At 46.8% G+C, this 19,004-nt stretch overlaps 3 protein-coding genes across 5 annotated transcripts; 2 read left to right on the top strand and 1 right to left on the bottom strand.

Annotated features, from left to right (window-relative positions):
• Positions 1 to 520: 520 nt before the first annotated feature.
• Positions 521 to 7,709, bottom strand: CCDC32 (coiled-coil domain containing 32; the record flags this gene model as incomplete). Its single annotated transcript, XM_082760644.1, has 3 exons — positions 521 to 1,810; positions 5,364 to 5,520; positions 7,469 to 7,709. The coding sequence occupies 3 exons, from the start codon at positions 7,707 to 7,709 to the stop codon at positions 1,675 to 1,677; spliced, it is 534 nt and encodes a 177-aa protein (XP_082616770.1). The 3' UTR covers positions 521 to 1,674.
• On the top strand, positions 7,624 to 13,263 carry LOC309878322 (protein-L-isoaspartate(D-aspartate) O-methyltransferase-like). 3 transcript variants are annotated; one of them, XM_082760639.1, is made up of 9 exons: positions 7,624 to 7,746; positions 8,741 to 8,866; positions 9,737 to 9,841; positions 10,410 to 10,441; positions 10,959 to 11,063; positions 11,303 to 11,423; positions 12,108 to 12,193; positions 12,431 to 12,600; positions 12,910 to 13,263. In XM_082760639.1, the coding sequence occupies exons 2-9, from the start codon at positions 8,752 to 8,754 to the stop codon at positions 12,920 to 12,922; spliced, it is 747 nt and encodes a 248-aa protein (XP_082616765.1). In that variant the 5' UTR covers positions 7,624 to 7,746; positions 8,741 to 8,751; the 3' UTR covers positions 12,923 to 13,263. The 3 variants fall into 3 exon arrangements, with proteins under 3 accessions (XP_082616765.1, XP_082616763.1, XP_082616764.1); XM_082760637.1 differs by lacking the exon at positions 7,624 to 7,746 and adding an exon at positions 8,261 to 8,353; XM_082760638.1 differs by lacking the exons at positions 7,624 to 7,746; positions 12,910 to 13,263 and adding an exon at positions 8,261 to 8,353 and having other exon boundaries at positions 12,431 to 12,900.
• Positions 13,264 to 13,579: 316 nt separating this feature from the next.
• Positions 13,580 to 18,301, top strand: RPUSD2 (RNA pseudouridine synthase domain containing 2). Its single transcript, XM_082762209.1, has 3 exons — positions 13,580 to 14,011; positions 14,149 to 14,445; positions 15,231 to 18,301. The coding sequence occupies exons 1-3, from the start codon at positions 13,640 to 13,642 to the stop codon at positions 16,020 to 16,022; spliced, it is 1,461 nt and encodes a 486-aa protein (XP_082618335.1). The 5' UTR covers positions 13,580 to 13,639; the 3' UTR covers positions 16,023 to 18,301.
• The last annotated feature ends 703 nt before the right edge of the window (positions 18,302 to 19,004 follow it).

Genomic DNA, 19,004 nt, shown 5'->3' with positions numbered 1-19,004 from the left:
AGCATCTTCACAGTCACTGTTAATCACAAGAAGGAAGGGTATTGACTGTAAAATAGCCTGGGAACAGAAAAAGAAACTGCATTTTTCTCTTTGTACATACTATTTCTGACAAATACTCAAAAGCATCTTCATTACAGCTTGACAGCACAGGTGAGAGTATTTACAGCACATCATCTGACTGTACAGCATAGCAGACTTATTTTTAGAGATAAATTAATAGGGACATTTAAAAGATGACAAAGAGACCCTTTTCAACACTGCCAGAGCTTTGTAGGTCCTGTATCACCAACATTCAGGTGATTCACCATATTTCTCAAACCTCAGTGTTTGTTCTAACGGAGACCCCTGAGTGTGACTTCTTTCGTAAATGGCAAGGCTGGGGTGGGTGGTTACATGGGTAAGGCTGATTGTGTGGGCAAACACCAAGTCACGACACTGAAGAAGCAGCAACAGAATAACAGCTGTCAGGGGATGAAACAATAGCACCATTTATAATTGTACAGTGACAGGAAACAATGAAGGTGGTATCAAGGAGCTCCTTTTAAAAATGTATTTTCATAGATACATAATGAACAAGCTAGTGTGCATACGCTGCTAAAACTACCCCTGCAATTTCTGTCTAAAGAGCTTCATCTGACAGAAGATGTACACTGCTTCCCTCTATCGACCTTTAGTGTCAATGCTAAGACAGAAAGCACAGCTCACAGAAGCATTAGTCTTATACAAGTACACAATTGCTGATTCTTTGCTTAATAATGGGAAACAACCCTCTGTAGAGGAAACAGGATGAAGAATATATATATAATATACATACTGGAATATAAAGTCAAATAATTCTGTGCTAGTTTGTGATGAAAACAAGTTATTTGTAGCCTCCTTGGTTATCATACTTGCTTTCCTGATGTAGGAACTCATCTGACCCTCTCCTGGAGGGGCTGAAGTTGATGAGAGAAACAGATACAACATGACCAATAATAAAAATACTCCCTCTCCAGCCCATTCTGTATCAGAGTTTGGATGGCCAATACAGTGGGATATTCTAGGAAGGAACATTACAAGGACAGGAGTGTTAAGTAGTCTCCTGTTGCTACAATCTCAATATTATCATCAATTTAATGACTGCAGTGACAGTTTCCTTTAGGACTCAAAGTTCAGGTAGGTGAACAGTATCTGTCCTCCAGGCACAGCTCAGGGCCAGCTCAATCATAAACAGTGAAGTTCAATAGAAAACACAGTGGACTTTGCAAGAAAAGAATACCCAATTTAGTGATCAAAGAGGTACAAGACAGGAAAAGTAATTGATTCAGTGGTTTATCTGTTCTATTCTAGACCATTATGTTTTCTGATGCTTCTGAACAACTGCTCTTTCTTTTGTTCAGCGTACCTCCTGACGAGCTACAGACAATTAACATTCATGCTGGAATGATTAGGTTGCTACAGGTTGGGACTAGATTGAAGTAGCATTTCAGTTCAGTGTATGCTGTTTCACTCTTACAACAAATGCCAGTCAATATCTCTGGAGGTCCAGAGCAGTTTTGTTGTTGTCTTTGCTTTCTTTCATTTTTTTAAATGACTGACAATACATGCTTATGCCTCCCTCCCCCACTTGGGTTATTTATTACTGTTCCTGCACACAGCTTCGCTGGGGTTTGGATGAGAGGCATGGCTTGTATCTCACTGCTCAGCAGCTGGAGGTTCTTCGGTCTCCTGCTTCTCTGCCTGTGATTCTGGAGGGATGAGGTACTGTACTTCTTCAGTATTGATTGCCACTTTATCAGGTTGTAGCCAGCGCTTTAGATGCTCTAGCGTGCTGAGGGAAAGCAAAGACAGTGAAACATAAGAGAGCAATTTCACAGGAAGGTATGAAAAGATCTGTTAGCCCCACTAACACCAGAAAGGCAGGGAGAGGTTGCAAAAAGTATGTGTACATCCTAGAACTCTAATGCTATGGATACTGTAGATGCACGTAACACTTACTCTCTCACAGCCTATCTCAAAATAGCTGGTCTGACCAGAATAGTTTTACCCCATCTTGTTTAAATACTGACTCAAGTTTATTTTAATTCTAAAATGTGCATCTGTATGCTCATCCTCCAGCAAGTGTGATACATGCCATTTAGTCCTTGCACTGGAAAATTAACTTGTCCTTGTTCTTTTACAAGAGCAGAGTTTTACTTCATAGAATCATAGAATCATAGAATATCCTGAGTTGGAAGGGACCCTTAAGGATCATCAAGTCCAACTCTTGACACCGCATATGTCTACCCAAAAGTTCAGACCATATGCCTAAGTTCACAGTCCAATCTCTTCTTAAATTCAGACAGGCTCGGTGCAGTGACCACTTCCCTGGGGAGCCTGTTCCAGTGTGCAACCACCCTCTCTGTGAAGAACCCCCTCCTGACGTCCAGCCTAAATTTCCCCTGCCTCAGCTTAACCCCGTTCCCGCGGGTCCTGTCACTAGTGTTAATGGAGAAAAGGTCTCCTGCCTCTCAACACCCCCTTATGAGGAAGTTGTAGACTGTGATGAGGTCCCCCCTCAGCCTCCTCTTCTCCAGGCTGAACAGGCCCAGTGACCTCAGCCGTTCCTCGTACGTCTTCCCCTCAAGGCCTTTCACCATCTTCGTAGCCCTCCTCTGGACACTCTCCAACAGTTTCATGTCCTTTTTATACTGTGGTGCCCAGAACTGCACACAGTACTCGAGGTGAGGCCGCACCAGCGCAGAGTAGAGCGGGACAATCACCTCCCTTGACCTACTAGCGATGCCGTGCTTGATGCACCCCAGGACACGATTGGCCCTCCTGGCTGCCAGGGCACACTGCTGGCTCATATTCAACTTGCTGTCTACCACGACCCCCAGATCCCTCTCTTCTAGGCTGCTCTCCAGCGTCTCATCGCCCAGTCTGTACGTGCAGCCAGGGTTTCCCCGTCCCAGGTGCAGGACCCGGCACTTGCTCTTATTGAACTTCATGCGGTTGGTGATCACCCAGCTCTCCAACCTGTCCAGATCCCTCTGCAAGGCCTTTACGCCCTCATTTGAGTCCACAACTCCTCCAAGTTTGGTGTCATCAGCAAACTTGCTCAAAATACCTTCTATTCCTACATCCAGATCGTTTATAAAAATATTGAAAAGTACCGGCCCTAAAATGGAGCCTTGAGGGACCCCACTGGTGACCGCCCGCCAGCCTGACGCAGCCCCATTTACCATAACCCTTTGGGCCCTGCCCGTTAGCCAATTGCTCACCCATCGTATGATGTTTTTATTTAGCTGTATGGTGGACATTTTGTCCAGTAGGATCGTATGGGAAACCGTGTCAAAAGCCTTGCTGAAGTCCAAAAAAATCACATCAGCTGGTTTCCCTTAGTCCACCATACGGGTGATCTTATCATAAAAGGAAATCAGGTTAGTTAGGCAGGACCTACCCTTCACAAACCCATGCTGGCTGGGACCAATGACTGCTTTGTCCCCCAGGTGCACCTCAATAAGTCCGAGAACCATCTTCTCCATGATTTTACCAGGCACTGACGTGAGACTGACAGGCCTGTAATTGCTAGGGTCTTCTTTCTGACCCTTCTTGAAAATTGGCACAACATTTGCCAGCTTCCAGTCTACCGGGACCTCTCCAAATTCCCAGGATCGTTGAAAAATAATTGATAGAGGTTCCGCGATGACATCCGCCAGCTCTTTCAGCACCCGGGGATGAATCCCATCCGGACCCATGGACTTGTAGGGATCCAGGTGGAGTAGCAAATCCCGCACACGTTCAGGGTCAGTTGGGAGTTTGTCATCCCCACTGTCCCGGTCCTCCAACTCAGGGCACCCTGGGTCCTGAAGCCCATCATCGGCATTGAAGACAGAGGCAAAGAAGGCGTTAAGCATCTCTGCTTTGCCTACGTCATCGTCTGTGAGGAGACCTTCCCTATCAAGGAGCGGCCCTATGTATTCTTTAGTTCTCCTTTTTCCATTTACATATCTAAAAAAACCCTTTTTATTTTCTCTCACAGACACAGCCAGCTTCAACTCTAGCTGTGCTTTGGCCACTCGAACTTTCTCCCTACAAACACGAACAGCATCCCTGTATTCTTTCCATGACGCCTGGCCCTCCTTCCAGTAGCGAAACACTCTCTGTTTCCGCCTAATCTCCATTAGAACATTCCTGGTCAGCCACGCCAGCCTCCTGCCCCGCCTGCCTGACTTGCGATATTTTGGAATTGCCTTATCTTGTGCTTCTAGGAGGCATCGCTTAAAGAGTGACCAGGTCTTGGTAGTGTCCGTGAGATGATTTGTGTGCTTAAAAGTTAAGGCTGGTTTAATTATATTGCTGGATGAGAATCAAGTAATTTGGTACCATTCAGGGGTAACCTCTAACTTCATTCAGTCAAATTCTGGTGAGGACAGTATTTTCATGGATAACATCCTCAGCCTTTAAAAACACAGTGGGAAGAACATCTATGCCTAGAGCAACTCGCTTTTTAAATGTCACATTCAAGTTAACTGGTCAAAGAATCTAAAACCTACACATAAACATGGATTATTTGTCATACTTGAACTCCAAAACTAGCTGAAGTAGATTTTCTTCAAGGGAGAAAGATAATCTTCTTTTCAGTTAGAAGCAATCATGAAAAATGTCAGCTCAGAAAAGAGAAATATGGAGAGCATTATAAGTGATTGGGAGTGTGAGCTTACTAAAGAAAAAGACTCTCATCTTAATTCATACACCATCTGTAAAAGGGCAATGGGTGAGAGAGCAGAAGCATTGTAAGGCAGGCACTGAACTGAGAGCCACTCGGGAAATCTAATCTCAGGGCTGGTACCAACCCTGGAAAGAACTTCAAATTCCACTTGTCTCTGAAGCAGTACTTAACTGGGCCCTGACAAAGATGCAGGGAATGGTCTGGACTTCACTGTTAAAAGTCAAGCCTTAAAAAAAGCAATTTGAGATGTATTAGACATTCCCTCCCTACCCAAAATGTGACAAAGGTAGTTGCCAAATAGATTCCTGTTCTTTCCACTCTAGGTCACCCCAGTCCAAGGGATGCAAAAATCAGTTTGAAAGTTCAACCCACCTGTGTGTTTCCCTCTAGTGTGATACAAGTCTGTTTGGTGGGGAGGGTTGGACCAGATAATGTCCAGAGGTCCCCTTGAACCTCAATCATTCTGTGATTCTGTGAAATGGTCATTATTAAAGTTGTTCAGATGCTTGTGAGTCTTGACAAACTGCAGTGAGACCTTTTCTGTCACAATGCCCCCTCACAAGTCCTGACAAACCCGTATTTTACATTTTAAGAAATAAAGTCTAGTTTATTTGCCAACATAGAGGATTATGCCTTAAGTGGTAATCCATCTCTTTGACCTGCTTATTACCTCTCATCAGATTCGTGTCCCTCTATGTAAAATTCAGACTCAAACGTCTCCTGCAGGAACCTGTCCCAGCATTCTTTCTTAGCTTGGGAAAGAGTACGCAGCATGTCCTTGGACGTCACCTCTTGAGACAAACCTTTTATTCTCATCAGTCTTCTCTCTGAAGAGGCAAAAGGGGAGGGGGTCTTTATTACAATTTTCTCAGGGGAAAGAAAAAAGTGTCTACACTTTGATATTAAAAAGGTTAAATTAACATTGCAAGACTTAATATTTTAAAAAGTAACTTTTTCTTTTATTTGAAGTCTGCATGACAGCATTTCATTTATGTGTGCATTTGTAATTTGGAGTGACATTTCAGAAGGAAATAAGGTGTGTATGCAATCAGTCAACTCTGCCCGTTTTTGTGTTTCAGTAACTTTTGCGCTTACTGTTCAATTTCAATGAAACCTTCACACAGAAGGTACAGATCTTGGAGGCATTAAGTCCCCATGCTTTCTATGCAAATTGGCATGGAATATAAATCACACTAATTGCAATGCGAAATGCAAATAATGCTCAAACTGAGACCAGGGATGGTGGAATACAGAGAGTGCAGCAGTATTATCAGTTGGATATCTCAGAACAGAATGTAATGTTTTAAGTTTTTCAGTCACAGGCTAGTGAAAATGTTTTTACCAGACGCAGGGTAATCCAACTACAGTACACAAAGCTGCAAGGAAGCAAATTTCATGGAGTTCCTCCAGTCACAAAATCCCTTTATAATGGATTCCTTCTTAAATTGGGTCAGGAATCAACTTATGCTTGCGCATTTATTTTTTAATTGAAAAGTCTATGATTGTCAGTTGAACTGCACTAGTTCAAGACATGGTGGCCCACTTGTTACTCTTTTTTGAGTTTGTCTTATGTCACAGAATTTGGTTGTCACTGAAAGTGTCTGGCCTGAGCAATTATTAAGACTTGAAATACCATAACTGGCCAAATGTACCGATAGGCTGATCCTATGATGACTCAATTATTAATCCTGGCCACGTACAAACCCAGTACAAGTTTATACTTCTGTTGACTTAGCTAGAATGCACAAGACAAACTTTGTGCTAGCTTTATGCTTTCATCCTGACTCTTAGAAAACAGATCCAGATCCAGTATGAAGCCTGCTTGTGAAAATTAATCCATTAGCATTTTCTGAGCAAATTGGAACTGTAGCAGCAATTAATAACGGAAGAGCAATTTGTGGCTTGTTGCTATGGCACCTTTGATCAGATACCAAGAGCTCTACTTAGTGTACTGTGAAACAACAGTCTGAAACAGTAACAAAGTCAAAATGGAGGCTCTGGCAGAAATAAAAGCTTAAAAAAAAAAAAAAAAAACAACACTTCTGCAACCCTGTCCCCATTCCTCTTGGTCTCTTCCTGCATGCAACCTCCTTTGCAAGCCAATATGACCGTGCGGCTGCACTGCAAACCACATTACAAACTGACCCAAATAAAAATAACTCCACAGAAAGGAATGTTTTATAGATTATGAAGGAATTAACTAATCACACTGAGGTTAACTGCATGATCTGTCACTTTAAAATACAGATTTTAGCAGGTTTTATTTGGGAAAACATCAGAGCTTTCTTTCCTATATCTGCCTCCCTACCTCCCCAGCCAGAAAAGAGGTCACAGAAATCTCACTTTTTTCTTTGCACTCAGTTGCGTCTCCTGAGACTCTGTGAAATAATGAAACAAATGATGGTGACACAGAAACACAAAGGCGCTATAGTGAGTTCAAACCACATTTCCCCTCCCTCAGTCAACTACAGTAGGACTACGTGCTGCCCAGAGAAAGAAACAGCAGTATCCCTATTCTATTTATTTTGCAGGAAGAGCATAAATTCTTTGGTTTATACCTGATAGAGGGTTTCTTCCCATGGAATAGCTGAAGAAGCTACAGTTGTGCTTCTCATTGTCACTTGCATTAACTGAGTTGGACAAACTACTGAGTATGTGCAAGACGTTTTTCCAACCAGAGGTGTAAGCACTGTCACCCTGGCCTCATTAACAGTGCCATAGTTATCAGCAGGCATCTAAGCACATGGAGGAACCAACACCTGACCAGACACTCACCGAGGGATGCCAGATATACCTCTGAATCATTCAGGGGAGCCCAGGGCTTGAGGTTTGTTTGGGAAGAGCCTCCGGACATGTTGCTCTGACTTCCCCCGTCGGCGTACACATCCGTGAAGGAGTCTGTGAACGCCTCGCTGTCGTCCTGAAGCTCTGGCCGGGGCAGACAGGAGCAGATTTCAGCCCAGAGGTCTTCACTGGACCTGGCGACGGCGGCATCAACGCTCTCGATCATCCTCATGGCGAAGAACTGAGAGAAGGGGGAGAAAGGGCGCGCGGTGAGCGTGACACGGGACCTCCACACCCGCTGCCCTCTGCTCGAGACACCTCAGAGGGGCCTTTAGGGCACCTTTAGGTGTTCTTAGGGCACCTTTAGGGCACCTTTAGGGGATTTTTCGCAGCACGGGGGTGACCCACTCCGGGGCTATCGGTTACAGCCGCGCCCTGAGGGACCCCTCACAGCAGCAGGCCGCGGGGCCCCGGCTGCCCACCGACCCGGCCCCTGCAGGCCCCGCGCCCCTCCAGCCCCTGTCACGGCTGCCCTCCCCAGCTCGGCAGCCCTCCCCCTCCCCGGGCACAGCGGGGCCGCGCCGCCTCTCGCCCCCAAACCTGGCTCGGCCACCGCCGCTCGGACCGTCAACACGGCAAAATCGCGACGGCTTCAGACCGAGCGAAGATTGCCGTGCAGGCTGACCAATCACCGCGCCGCTTTGGGTGGGGAGAGGGCGCCCATTAGTCCATCCCTCAGAGAAGGCGGGAAGATGGGAGGGAGAGTGACGCCGCTGCGCAGCCATCTTGGGAAAGGGCGGAAGGTTTGCTGAGCGGCGTAGGCGAGCGGGGCGCGACACCTGGCAACGGGCGGCCGCGGGGACGGGACCGGGACAGGTATGGGGACAGGGACCGGTATAGGGACAGGGACCGAGGCCGGGTATGGGGCCGGGACTGTTAACCGGTGTCCCCAGGACCCGTGGACGACGCCTTGTCGTTGGGTTTTGGAGGGCTGTGCGGGGTAATTTGCAATTTTAAACGCAAAAAGCCCTAATTATTAAGTTAATTACGTCATGGTTCTTGCCTTTAAGCACAAAAAGCCGGTAATTATGGCACGGCGCTTACCGATAACCAAGGTGTCCATGCACCAGTGCTGGTGGTGCCCTGTGTAGTGCGCTCTGCCACCTTCGAGCAGCGCCCAGTATCGATTATTTCGTTTTTAACCCAAAAAAGGCTCGGGGTTGGGCGTGCCCATCGGCGATCCCGTCCCCTTTCCCCTGGCAGGTGTCCGTGGGATGAGCCTCCTGCTGCCCTGCGCCACGCTGACACTCATGGGACTGCTCCTCGCCAGGACGATGGCCTGGACTTCCAGCGGAAAGACGCACCCCGAGCTGGTCAACAACCTCTACAGTGAGTAACGAGGCCGTACCCAGGCCCCTGGCTGCTTCGAGCTATCCCTCGGAGCCTCCGGTGCTTCAGGGTTAAGGTTTTTGGTGTCCTGCAGCGACCCAATGCAACGCCGCTTGTCCCGAAACGGTAGAGTAGACGGCCGAAATTTCCCAGCGTCGCAATCTGAAGTTGTCCTAGTTATAATTGGAAATGAGAGGTTGTGCCAGAAGTAGCCTGAAAGGCTATCTATCCCCACAGCCTGCCTGCCATTCCTCTCACGGGGTAAACGCGTGACACCTTTTAAAACACTGCATGGAGCAGCATTGCTCAGAGCCGGCAGATGCTCAGCTTTTTGGCAAGGTTTCACCTCCAGGGGTGTGCCCTGGGGTTGGAGTCACGCGTGGTGGTGCTGCCCTGCTCCGGGCAGCATCTGGAACACAAGTAAAAATAGCTTTGAATTTCCTCAGCTGCTAAAGCCATGCTGATTTTCCCTGCGGTGCAAAGGAATGGTGAATGTTTCTATAGTCATTAAATCTGAACCAGAGTCTCCACCTTCAGGAGTGAAAGTGTGACTTGTTTACTATATTTAACACTCCCAGGCATGCTGTAGTTATAACTAACAGTCCTCTGAGAGAGACTGGGCTGACGGTGTGACCATATTGTGATTTCATCCAGTGCAGCAAAACCTGAAAAAGATGTACGAAATTTCATCTGCAGGGTTTTCTCTGTGGCTTTTTTTTTTTTTTTGTCAATTCTCAAATAGCTTAGTAAGGATTCTTCTTCCAGTTCTGCTGCTAACTCCCAGAGCTGTATTGCCTCCTTCCAAATACCTTCTTGCTTCCACACTGAGGATTTAAGTCCTTTCTCTGTCTCTTTTCCTCCATCTCCCAGAAAAAGGAATAATTAAATCCCAGCGGGTCTTCGATGTGTTACTGGCTACTGACAGAGGACACTACATCAAATATTTCCCATACATGGATTCTCCTCAATCTATTGGTGAGTAACTCAAAGTATCACCGTTTTTACGGTGTTCATTTTGAGTATGCTAACCACAGTGACAGAGGGGCATGAGGTGGCATAGCAGGTCGGAGTTCTTAATGCTGGAAGTGCTCTCACCAAAACAGTAGCAGAGTTTTTAGACAGGCCAGGTAGAGCAATCCTCATCCATATTTCAGCTTGTGGGATCCAGAGGAAATAGAACAATAGAACAATATATATTTTCCACAGTCAGAACGTGCATTGATCGTTCTGAGTTCAGCTTGTGGAAGGGAAACAAACACAGCCTGTGATAGCTGCACAGCATTTTGATGAATGAGCTGGGGGGTGGAGAGTGGAGCAGTTGGGAACTGAAGTACTAAGGCTACCTTGGTCGTCTTATTAATCCTTCAGGAGTTGACTATAAGTCAGTTGAATGCTTTAGTGGGGCAAAAGAAGAGTCTTTTTGTATTTTAGGGAATGGGGAGGGAGATTAAAGAACTGTTCACAGTGAAGATTTTGATAATTAATTGGATCTTATCACCATCATTTCTTTATCATGTAAGTCTTGTCACTGGCTTCCTTTTAGGATACAAGGCTACAATCAGTGCACCACATATGGTGAGATATTCTTAATTATTTTTAACAGCCATGCAATAAATTGCTCATGTCCCCCATCCCTTGCCTTTTTAAATTTTACTTAAATACTAAAGTAGGAAGGTGAAACAGGTCCTGCAGACACGATTATCGTGCTTGCTTCTTTAGATGCCGAAACTTTTTTTTTTTTTTTTTTTTTTTTAAGTTCATTTAAAAGCATGCTCAGGTAGAAATTCTGTGTAACTGGAATTATTACCGTGTAACTGGAATTATATGGAACCATTAATATTGTCATAAAAATAATCATTTTTGCACGATATTTTTCTTCCTGCTCCTTTGCATATTGACTGAACCTCTTTGTAACTGCTGTTCTGCAAAGAGACGTTCCAGATCTGACACGACTCGCTCTGAACATGTCAGACAAAACGCCCAGTGTGCTGTGTTTAAATCAGAGCACAAAGTGCTTGGAACAAGAAAAAGTTGCAGGAGGAGGAAAGTAAAATGGGATGTTTCACACTCTCTTGTATTTGTACCCGCACAGCATGCCCATGCACTGGAGTTGTTGAAGGATCAGCTTGTGGAAGGTGCAAAAGCACTGGACGTCGGATCTGGGAGCGGGTACCTTACAGCTTGCTTTGCCAGGATGGTAAGCTCACGGGATAGCTAACCTAACTGGAACTGCTCAGCCTTAAAACCAAAGTGGCACAGTGTCTGCACCTCCTTGTCCAGACACTCTGCTCTTAAGTTTCTTCCTAGAAATTCTCCAGCCCCCACACTACCTTGTTCTATAAAATGCACCTGTGTACCTACAGGATGTACAGAGTCTTTCTGCATCTCTGTGCATGCAGGAGGTAGATAGATGTTTGTCTGCTCTTTCCTTTGTAGATGGGCCCAACAGGGAAAGCCGTGGGTGTAGAACACATTAGAGAGCTGGTGAATGAATCCATCAGAAACGTCCAAGAAGACGATCCGACTTTGCTCAGCTCTGGCCGTGTAAAACTTGTGGGTGAGCTCTCTGGGACCCTGATGCTTGACCCCTCCTGTGAGCACTCATTAGCTCTGGCTGTCTGCAAAGCTCTGCTTCTCAAAACAGTGGCTCCAAGCTGTGCTTATGCTTTCCATGCTGTTGCTAGAAATCGCTGGCTAAGTGCAGTTTAACACTGACTTGAACGCTACTGTGCGCGTAAGCAGCTTTTAATGCTGCAGGCAGTCGAGCACACACCTCACATCTGAATGTGTAGTCCCTACACATTCAGTAAGAGGTGTTCTTCAGAGGAGAGGGATTGTACCACATCTGAGTTTTAGTTTATTTGAATGAGTTTACACACGCTTTTTTTTATTTTGCTTTTTTTCCTTTTTTGTTGTTGTTAGCTTGTATCAGCTCATTCTGTATCCAGAACCTCAAGACTGCACAAAGCTACTGTATTACATAAAGGCCCTCCTGCCTTTGGTTGTTCCATTTTCCAGCATGGTTCAATTCCAGAAATATCTCCCCATTCTTAAAATGTAAACAAATGCTACATTTCTAGCAGACAGGTCAGTGCTCTGATGTGGGAATTCACGTTGCTATCACAGTCTTGCTACAAAGTTTTCCTCCTTGAAATTTCAATTGAAAGAATATATGGAGAATTATTTTTGCATGGAACTGTTGTCTGAACAAGTCGTTTCTGCTTGCTTTTCCCTCCTGCAGTTGGAGATGGCAGGCAGGGATACCCCGAGGAGGCTCCTTACGATGCCATTCATGTTGGGGCAGCAGCACCGACAGTACCAAAGGAGGTAAGAGTGGTTGTGCGGAATGTCAGTTGCTGTTGGCTGCCTTCAGCAGTAGCTGTGATTAAAACTGTAATAATTAGGGAATTAATAATTAGGGAACCATGGGAACCTCCCCTTTTTTTTTTCTGTTTGTATGGAGCTGGCAAGCTTGTGTTTTTCAAGATGTTGTGACCTTCACAGCTTGGCTGGCTTCTGTTGTCTCTTTTTGGCTCTGCTGATTCCAATCTCTCCGATTGCCAGCTGCTGAATGAACTGAAGCCAGGAGGTCGGCTCATACTGCCCGTGGGTCCCGAGGGTGCGAACCAAGTCCTGATGCAATACGACAAAACCAGCGACGGGGAGATCATCGAAACCCAGCTGATGGGCGTGATCTATGTTCCTCTGACGGATAAGGAAAAGCAGTGGCCTCGGTAAACACTCGCAGCGTTTCTCCTCTCCACCCCGTGGGCTTGCTCTCCTTGAGTGCTGGCTTTGCTGACAGATCCCTGGATTCCTAGCAGCTGCTGTTCGTAAAGGACAGAAGGAAGAGGCTAACTAATAGGCACATCAGGGCAGTAGGATGCGTTTGCTATTAGCTAGGGATCGCAGACTGAGGACTCGAGCCTTTTTTGTGTTGTTTTTTTTGGAGCCTCTGCGCATTCATAAACACGGCAGCTGTGTCAATTCACTGAGCCGAAGGCAAACGCGTGACAGTAACCGCTGCTTTTTCTTTGCCTCAGGGACGAATTCTGAGAGCGGGATGGATATCTCTAAGCTCACCTCAGAAAGCTCACGGACAGACGGGACTCGGCCGGCCTGCATGGCTTTGCTTTTGGAGCGGGAGCTCCGGCAGCAGCTGTGCTGGCGAAGGCGAGCGCTGCTTCAGCAGAGCGAGGGTCGGAGAAGAGACTGAGCCGGGTCTGGCCGCGGTGCTTTGATCCGGACGAGCCCAGCCCCGGGTGACCCCTGCAGAGAGCCGCAGGGGCAGGAGGGCTCGCAGCTCCCCGCAGCCACCCCCTAACAGCGCCCCTCTAACGCTTGGAGACAAAACAAGGCGCCCTTCCCGGCGCAGAGCCCCGAGCTCATGTACGCGAGCGCGGTCTCTTCTTTCCTGCGTCAGCAACCCCGAGGTTTTGGGGTAAAAACGCCGGGAATGGGGGGGGGGGGGTGGTGAGAAAACCTGGGGGGCGAGGCCTGGATGAAGGGGGCGTGGCCTTATGGGGCGGGGGCGTGGTTACGGGTGATGGAGTGAATGGGGAGGGGCGTGGCCTGTAGGTGGGGGCGTGGCTAAGGGGTGTGGTTAAGGGCTGAGGGGGCGTGGCCCGCGCCGGCGGCCGCCTTCAGCGATTGGCTGCGCGGCGCGGCGTCACTCGGCGCGCCGGCGCGCTGTGTGCGGCGTGGCTGCGGGTGGCGGCGCGGGGCTGGGGCCGGGGCTGGGGGCAGCGGCCGCTTCTCCTCCCCCGGCGGGGCATGGCGGAGCCGGGACCGGAGAGCGGCGCTTTGGGGGAGGAGGAGGCGGCAGCCCCGGCCCCGAAGAAGCGCCGCCTGGCCGCCGGGGAGCGCTACGTGCCGCCGCCGCGGAAGCTGAAGGCGGGGGTGAGCTTCAGCGCGGAGCACTTCGCCGAGACCTCGTACTACTTCGAGGGGGGGCTGCGCAAGGTGCGGCCCTACTACTACGACTTCCGCACCTACTGCAAGGGGCGCTGGGTCGGCCGCAGCCTCCTGCACGTCTTCAGCACCGAGTTCCGAGCCCAGCCCCTCGCCTTCTACCGCGCCGCCGCCCGTGCTGGCCGCCTGCGCCTCAACGAGGAGCCCGTGCGGGACCTGGACGTCGTGCTCAAGGTGGGTGCTAATCCCTCCTCCTTCCCATCGCCACCTAATCCCTTCTTCCCTCCCTTCATCCTTCCCAAACTCCCCAGGTGCCTGGCCTGGTGGTGTGCCTGTGCAGAATGCACCCTAATTGCTTGCTTTTCTGGCAGAATAATGATTTTCTCCGAAACACGGTGCATCGCCACGAGCCGCCGGTCACTGCCCAGCCGATCCAAATCCTGGCGGAGGACGATGAGGTGGTGGTCGTGGACAAACCGTCCTCCTTGCCGGTGCATCCCTGCGGCAGGTTTCGGCACAACACCGTCATCTTCATCCTCGGCAAAGAGCACAACCTTAAGGAGCTGCATACGATTCATCGACTCGATCGCATGACCTCAGGAGTGCTTATGTTTGCCAAGACAGTGGAGGTGTCCAAGAGGATTGACGAGCAGGTTCGGGAGAGGCAGGTGAGAGCTAAGGGCTGCAGTACTTTGGGGAGATTCTCGTGTGGTATTTTCTTGGAACACGCTAAGGCAAAAAGTCTGTCAAACTTCTGGTCTAAACAAACCGAATTCCGAGGACAGCTCGTGGTCTTCTTCGTGTCCTAGTTGGTGTAAAGTGTGGAAGGCATCGAGAGAGAAAGATGGAGCAAAACCGTAAGCAATTTTGGTAGTATCATATTGAAAAGGGTTTCCAGCCCTGTGGGATTGTGCAAACTGGCTGGTATTGAGCGTGCAGTCATGGAAAGGTTTGGGTTGGAAGGGGCCTCTAAAGATCATCTGGTCCATCAGTTAGAGAGCAGTTTTATTTATCAGCAGAAGCATGTCAGTCATCTAATACTTTTTCCATTTTAAGTTTTAGAAGTTTTGGGTTTTTTTCCACTGTTTTTCAGTCCAAACAGAGCTATAGCTGTAGGGTGCTAGCTTTCAGGACTTGCTTCAAGGCAATGAGTGTCACAGCAAAAAGCACTGAGAGGTAACTCCTGAACTTAATATGGGGAAGACAGTTCAGGCCCATATGTTCTTGAATTCCCAACTGGTTGGAAGCTAGAATGTGAGAAATTTGATTTAAAAGCTGCTTTTTTTTTTCTCTTCTAGTTCAGTTGTAAAAAAAACCTTTAAGAGTAGATTACCTAAAATGAAAAATATGTATTTAATTGATGAGATTGAGAGAGGAGTAACTAGGGTGAGACTGAATCATAATCAGACCCGAGACAGTTTTCTCTTCTGAGAGTTGTTCTTTCTCCCCATAGCTGGAAAAAGAGTACGTGTGTCGTGTGGTGGGGGAGTTCCCAGAACACGAAGTGGTCTGCGAGGAGCCCATACTGGTTGTTTCATACAAGGTGGGGGTGTGCCGTGTGGACCCCAAAGGGAAACCCTGCAAAACCATCTTCCAGAGGCTCAGTTACAACGGCAAGACCAGCGTCGTCAAGTGTCTTCCGCGTACTGGCCGCACACACCAGATCCGGGTCCACTTGCAGTACCTGGGACATCCCATTGTCAACGACCCCATCTACAACATGGAAGCCTGGGGCCCTGAAAAGGGCAAAGGTGGCAAGATTGGTAAAACAGATGAAGAACTCCTTAAGGCGCTCGTGGAGGAGCATCGTTCCAAACAGAGCCTGGATGTCTTGGGGATTTCAGAAGAGGACTTGAACACCAATGCAGAAAATCAAGACTCTGGTAATTCAAGCGAGTGCACAGAATCTGTGCAGGCTGATCCTACAAATGAGAACTCCTGCCCTGCTGAGGGCACAAAAGATCCTGAGAGAAATGAAACACCAGCTTGTACACTGGACCCTGATACCAATCTGGAAACACTTGAAAAAACTACAGAACTAGGTTCATGCGAGAACAAGACTGGGCAAACAGGAGAAAATTGTTCAGAAGAGAAGGACCCTTTATGCGTGGAGTGTAAAATTTCAAGGCGGGACCCATCTCCCAAGGAGCTGGTGATGTACCTACACGCCTTGCGCTATAAGGGAGCAGAGTTTGACTATTGCTCCAAGATGCCTGAATGGGCCATGGAGGACTGGGAGGAATGACAAAGGGCATGACATCTAAGGGCATTGTTCTAGTGTGGCCGGAGAAGTGTCTTGTAAAGACCTAAGGTTTCAGGGTGCTTGAGGTGAAGAAACTGCTCATGACTTGAAATGGGGTGGGAAGCCCCCATATTGTTGGGGCTGGCAAATTAATTGCTGTGGTTGCTGACAGGCACTATAAAAGGTGGGCAGGAACATGGAGGTTCAGTGCTAGAATTATATTGCCATTTAGTGAACACCTGGTCAACAAACACCTCAACGTGTTACGGGTCTGCTGTCAATTACCTACAGAGAAAATTTAGTGCATATGCTTAAATTAAGCAACTCGTTTTTCTTTTGGCCTGCTGTATAATGTTCTTGTACTGTACGGTGAGAGCTGTTGGAAAGTTGTTCAACATACTGGATGTCACATCATACAGGAAAACTATTTGTACTTTGATTTTATTGTCAGACTGATTTTAAAAACCAAAATGTTAACGCTGAGAATACCATAAGGTAAAACCAGAGCACTGTGAAGCTGATTTCTTTACTGTTTGTCAGCAAGGTGGACTTGCTTTGAAATTGCTCTTTTAGAATTCCTTCGCATAATTACTTGATTTGAGATCAGTAACTCTAGGAATGGATCTGTGCGTTGGGCCTGTTTCTAGAGGTACTAGTCCCAAGGTTTTATCCTTATGAGATTTATGAGGAGACTTGATTTAGCAGAGTGTCTCGTTATCTGCCCTGTGACACATCTGCTTTCTAAAAAAAACACGTAATCTTCTCTGAGAACCTGTTGATTTCTAATCTTTATGCCTCAAATGAAAACATCTCCATACTTGAACAAAAATGCAAGGTAGAGACCAGTCTACCACCTTTCACTTCGTTTTTACCTTACCATGGTCAAGTTGTTTCTAAATGGTATTTGTTTTTAACATTGCTTCATGTGTGCTTCAAGGTGACAATTGGCCTTAAAGGAAAAAAAGAATATAAGCAAACGAGAAGCTTTTCTTAATGCATTTTATAGTAATGTTTTCAGGATGATAAATATCACTATAGTTCTTATTTTCATCGATGTTTATACAGCCTCTAAGAGGTTTATTACAATCATTGTATTAGGTTCTTTTTTTGTCTGTCTTACACAACCTCAGTGGTAATGACCAGCTGCACACAATCAAAACCTTTCCTGGGAAGAGCCATGTTATTTCAGGATCCTCTGCACCCACCTACATAGGATGCTTGCACTTCTAAAATGTTATAGAAACCTTTTTTTAAGGTGAGGAAAGGAATCCAGGAGACCTGATACTGTTCAGTAAGCATGGCACCAGCCTTGCTGGAGCGTGGTCCAGTACTGGATGTTTTTTCCTTGTCATGCTGAGCTTTACATTCTCTCAACCCACCAAGATGCACAGGTTATGGGAGAAACCCCTGCTTCATGAGGTATTCTTGAGTGGGGTGCTGGGGACAACATGTGCTCCACAACTAAGGTTTGCCAAGCCAACAGGAACAACCACCCCCCTCCTTGGCAAGGCTCCTAAAATCACTTGTTGATACCCACAGGTGTGATCAGGATCCAATAGCCTAAAGTAGCCAAATGATTTTTTCTTTCCTCTCCTGTACATCTAGCTGTTGTTGAATGTTTCTGTAAGAGTTCATTCAGACTTGAGCTTTGCTCTTCCACATCCTGCTAAGGGTCTCTCGTGATTCTAATGTAACCACACGTTTTTATATTTTTTTTTTCCTGCCATCATGTAATAAGGCCTGGTCTAGTATTTAGCTGCAGGCAGCTTGTTAAACAAAGGAGGTAAAATCTCCCCTGTGTCATCTATTTTTTTCATACACTGAAATATATATATTTTATCTAACTATGTAAATGAAAATCCGGTGCCTTCAAAGTAAGAATATATGCTACTGTTTCTAGCTTTAGACAGGGGAAAAATGGTGGATTTAGGGGCAGCTGAGCTTTAACTGAGACTGACATGACCCAGGTTATATTGTCTTTGTTTGTTTGCTTGTTTGTTTTTTCCTCTGCAAGAAAAAAGCACCTGAAAGAAATTTTACTGATTTGTGTCAATAGATGGAGACCAAATGGCCAAACGCGGAACTGCTGCTCACTGCTGTGTTTCGCTTTTTCTGGCTATCCCTTATGGCTGTAAGTTAATATATTTTAGTTATCAAACCTTACTGGTCAAGAAATGCCATGACTTGTCTTTTCAAGACACTTTGGGCAATGACCCTTCAAGGCTGGTTTCTCAAGGAGCTTACCAGCGATGGCATCAAGTTTTGGTTTGAGTCCGGGGTGGTGGTTTCACACTGTGCAGCCGCTGGGTGTCTGCTGCTGATACCTGCTAAAAACATGCACAAGATAAAACATCTGCTGGATTGCTACAGAGAAAAGTGTTTCTGCTAGCGATGGCATGTGATAAATCCCCACCTAAGCCTGAGAATTAGCCCAAATGTGACCAGGGAGCTCATCTTCCACTTTTTCCAGCTGTGTTTTAACCAGTCCATTACAGGTGCCACTTGTGTGTATAAAGAGCTACCGTATGGCCATGCTCTGCATAGGATCTGGTATAGTCTGATTTCCACCAGGATTTAAGCATAGTTCAATCTGGGCAGCATAGCCTGGAGGGCTCTGGGAGCTGTTCCAGTAAATTACATGTGAGAGGCCCCTTCTGCTCCTGCTAATTGCAGTAATTATGGCTTCAACATGCAGCGAAGTCTTGGGGGAGCATTTTTTTTCATCAGCTTCTCATTCCAGATTTTTAAAAGTTAACTCTTCACGCAGAGCAGCTCTTAGTAATCTGTTACACTTCTAAAATCTTGGTAACTACAAGAAAAGCCCACTATAAGTCAGCGAACGTGGATGTGGTTTCAGTGAGGCACTGTGATCAACCTGGCCGGAGCTCCCTCAGCCCCTGATTTTGCAAAAATTTATTTACCTGAAGCTCCCACCAGGGATTTGGCAAACCTGAAGGAGACAATTTGGGTCAAAAGAAGCAGTTT

This window comes from Aythya marila (assembly GCF_965140915.1).
Source record: "Aythya marila genome assembly, chromosome: 5".
NCBI classification, from domain to species: domain Eukaryota; kingdom Metazoa; phylum Chordata; class Aves; order Anseriformes; family Anatidae; genus Aythya; species Aythya marila.
Note: the sequence above shows the minus strand (reverse complement) of the source record. Positions and strands in the feature narration are given on the sequence as shown.

Bases quoted from the DNA above. Each gene is read 5' to 3' on its own strand.
- LOC309878322 (XM_082760639.1), top strand. From the start codon at position 8,752: ATGAGCCTCCTGCTGCCCTGCGCCACGCTGACACTCATGGGACTGCTC. The intron at 9,842-10,409 runs GTGAGTAACTCA...GCTTCCTTTTAG, and splicing joins GGATTCTCCTCAATCTATTG to GATACAAGGCTACAATCAGT. The intron at 12,194-12,430 runs GTAAGAGTGGTT...TCCGATTGCCAG, and splicing joins CACCGACAGTACCAAAGGAG to CTGCTGAATGAACTGAAGCC.
- RPUSD2 (XM_082762209.1), top strand. From the start codon at position 13,640: ATGGCGGAGCCGGGACCGGAGAGCGGCGCTTTGGGGGAGGAGGAGGCG. The intron at 14,012-14,148 runs GTGGGTGCTAAT...CTTTTCTGGCAG, and splicing joins ACCTGGACGTCGTGCTCAAG to AATAATGATTTTCTCCGAAA. The intron at 14,446-15,230 runs GTGAGAGCTAAG...TTCTCCCCATAG, and splicing joins AGCAGGTTCGGGAGAGGCAG to CTGGAAAAAGAGTACGTGTG.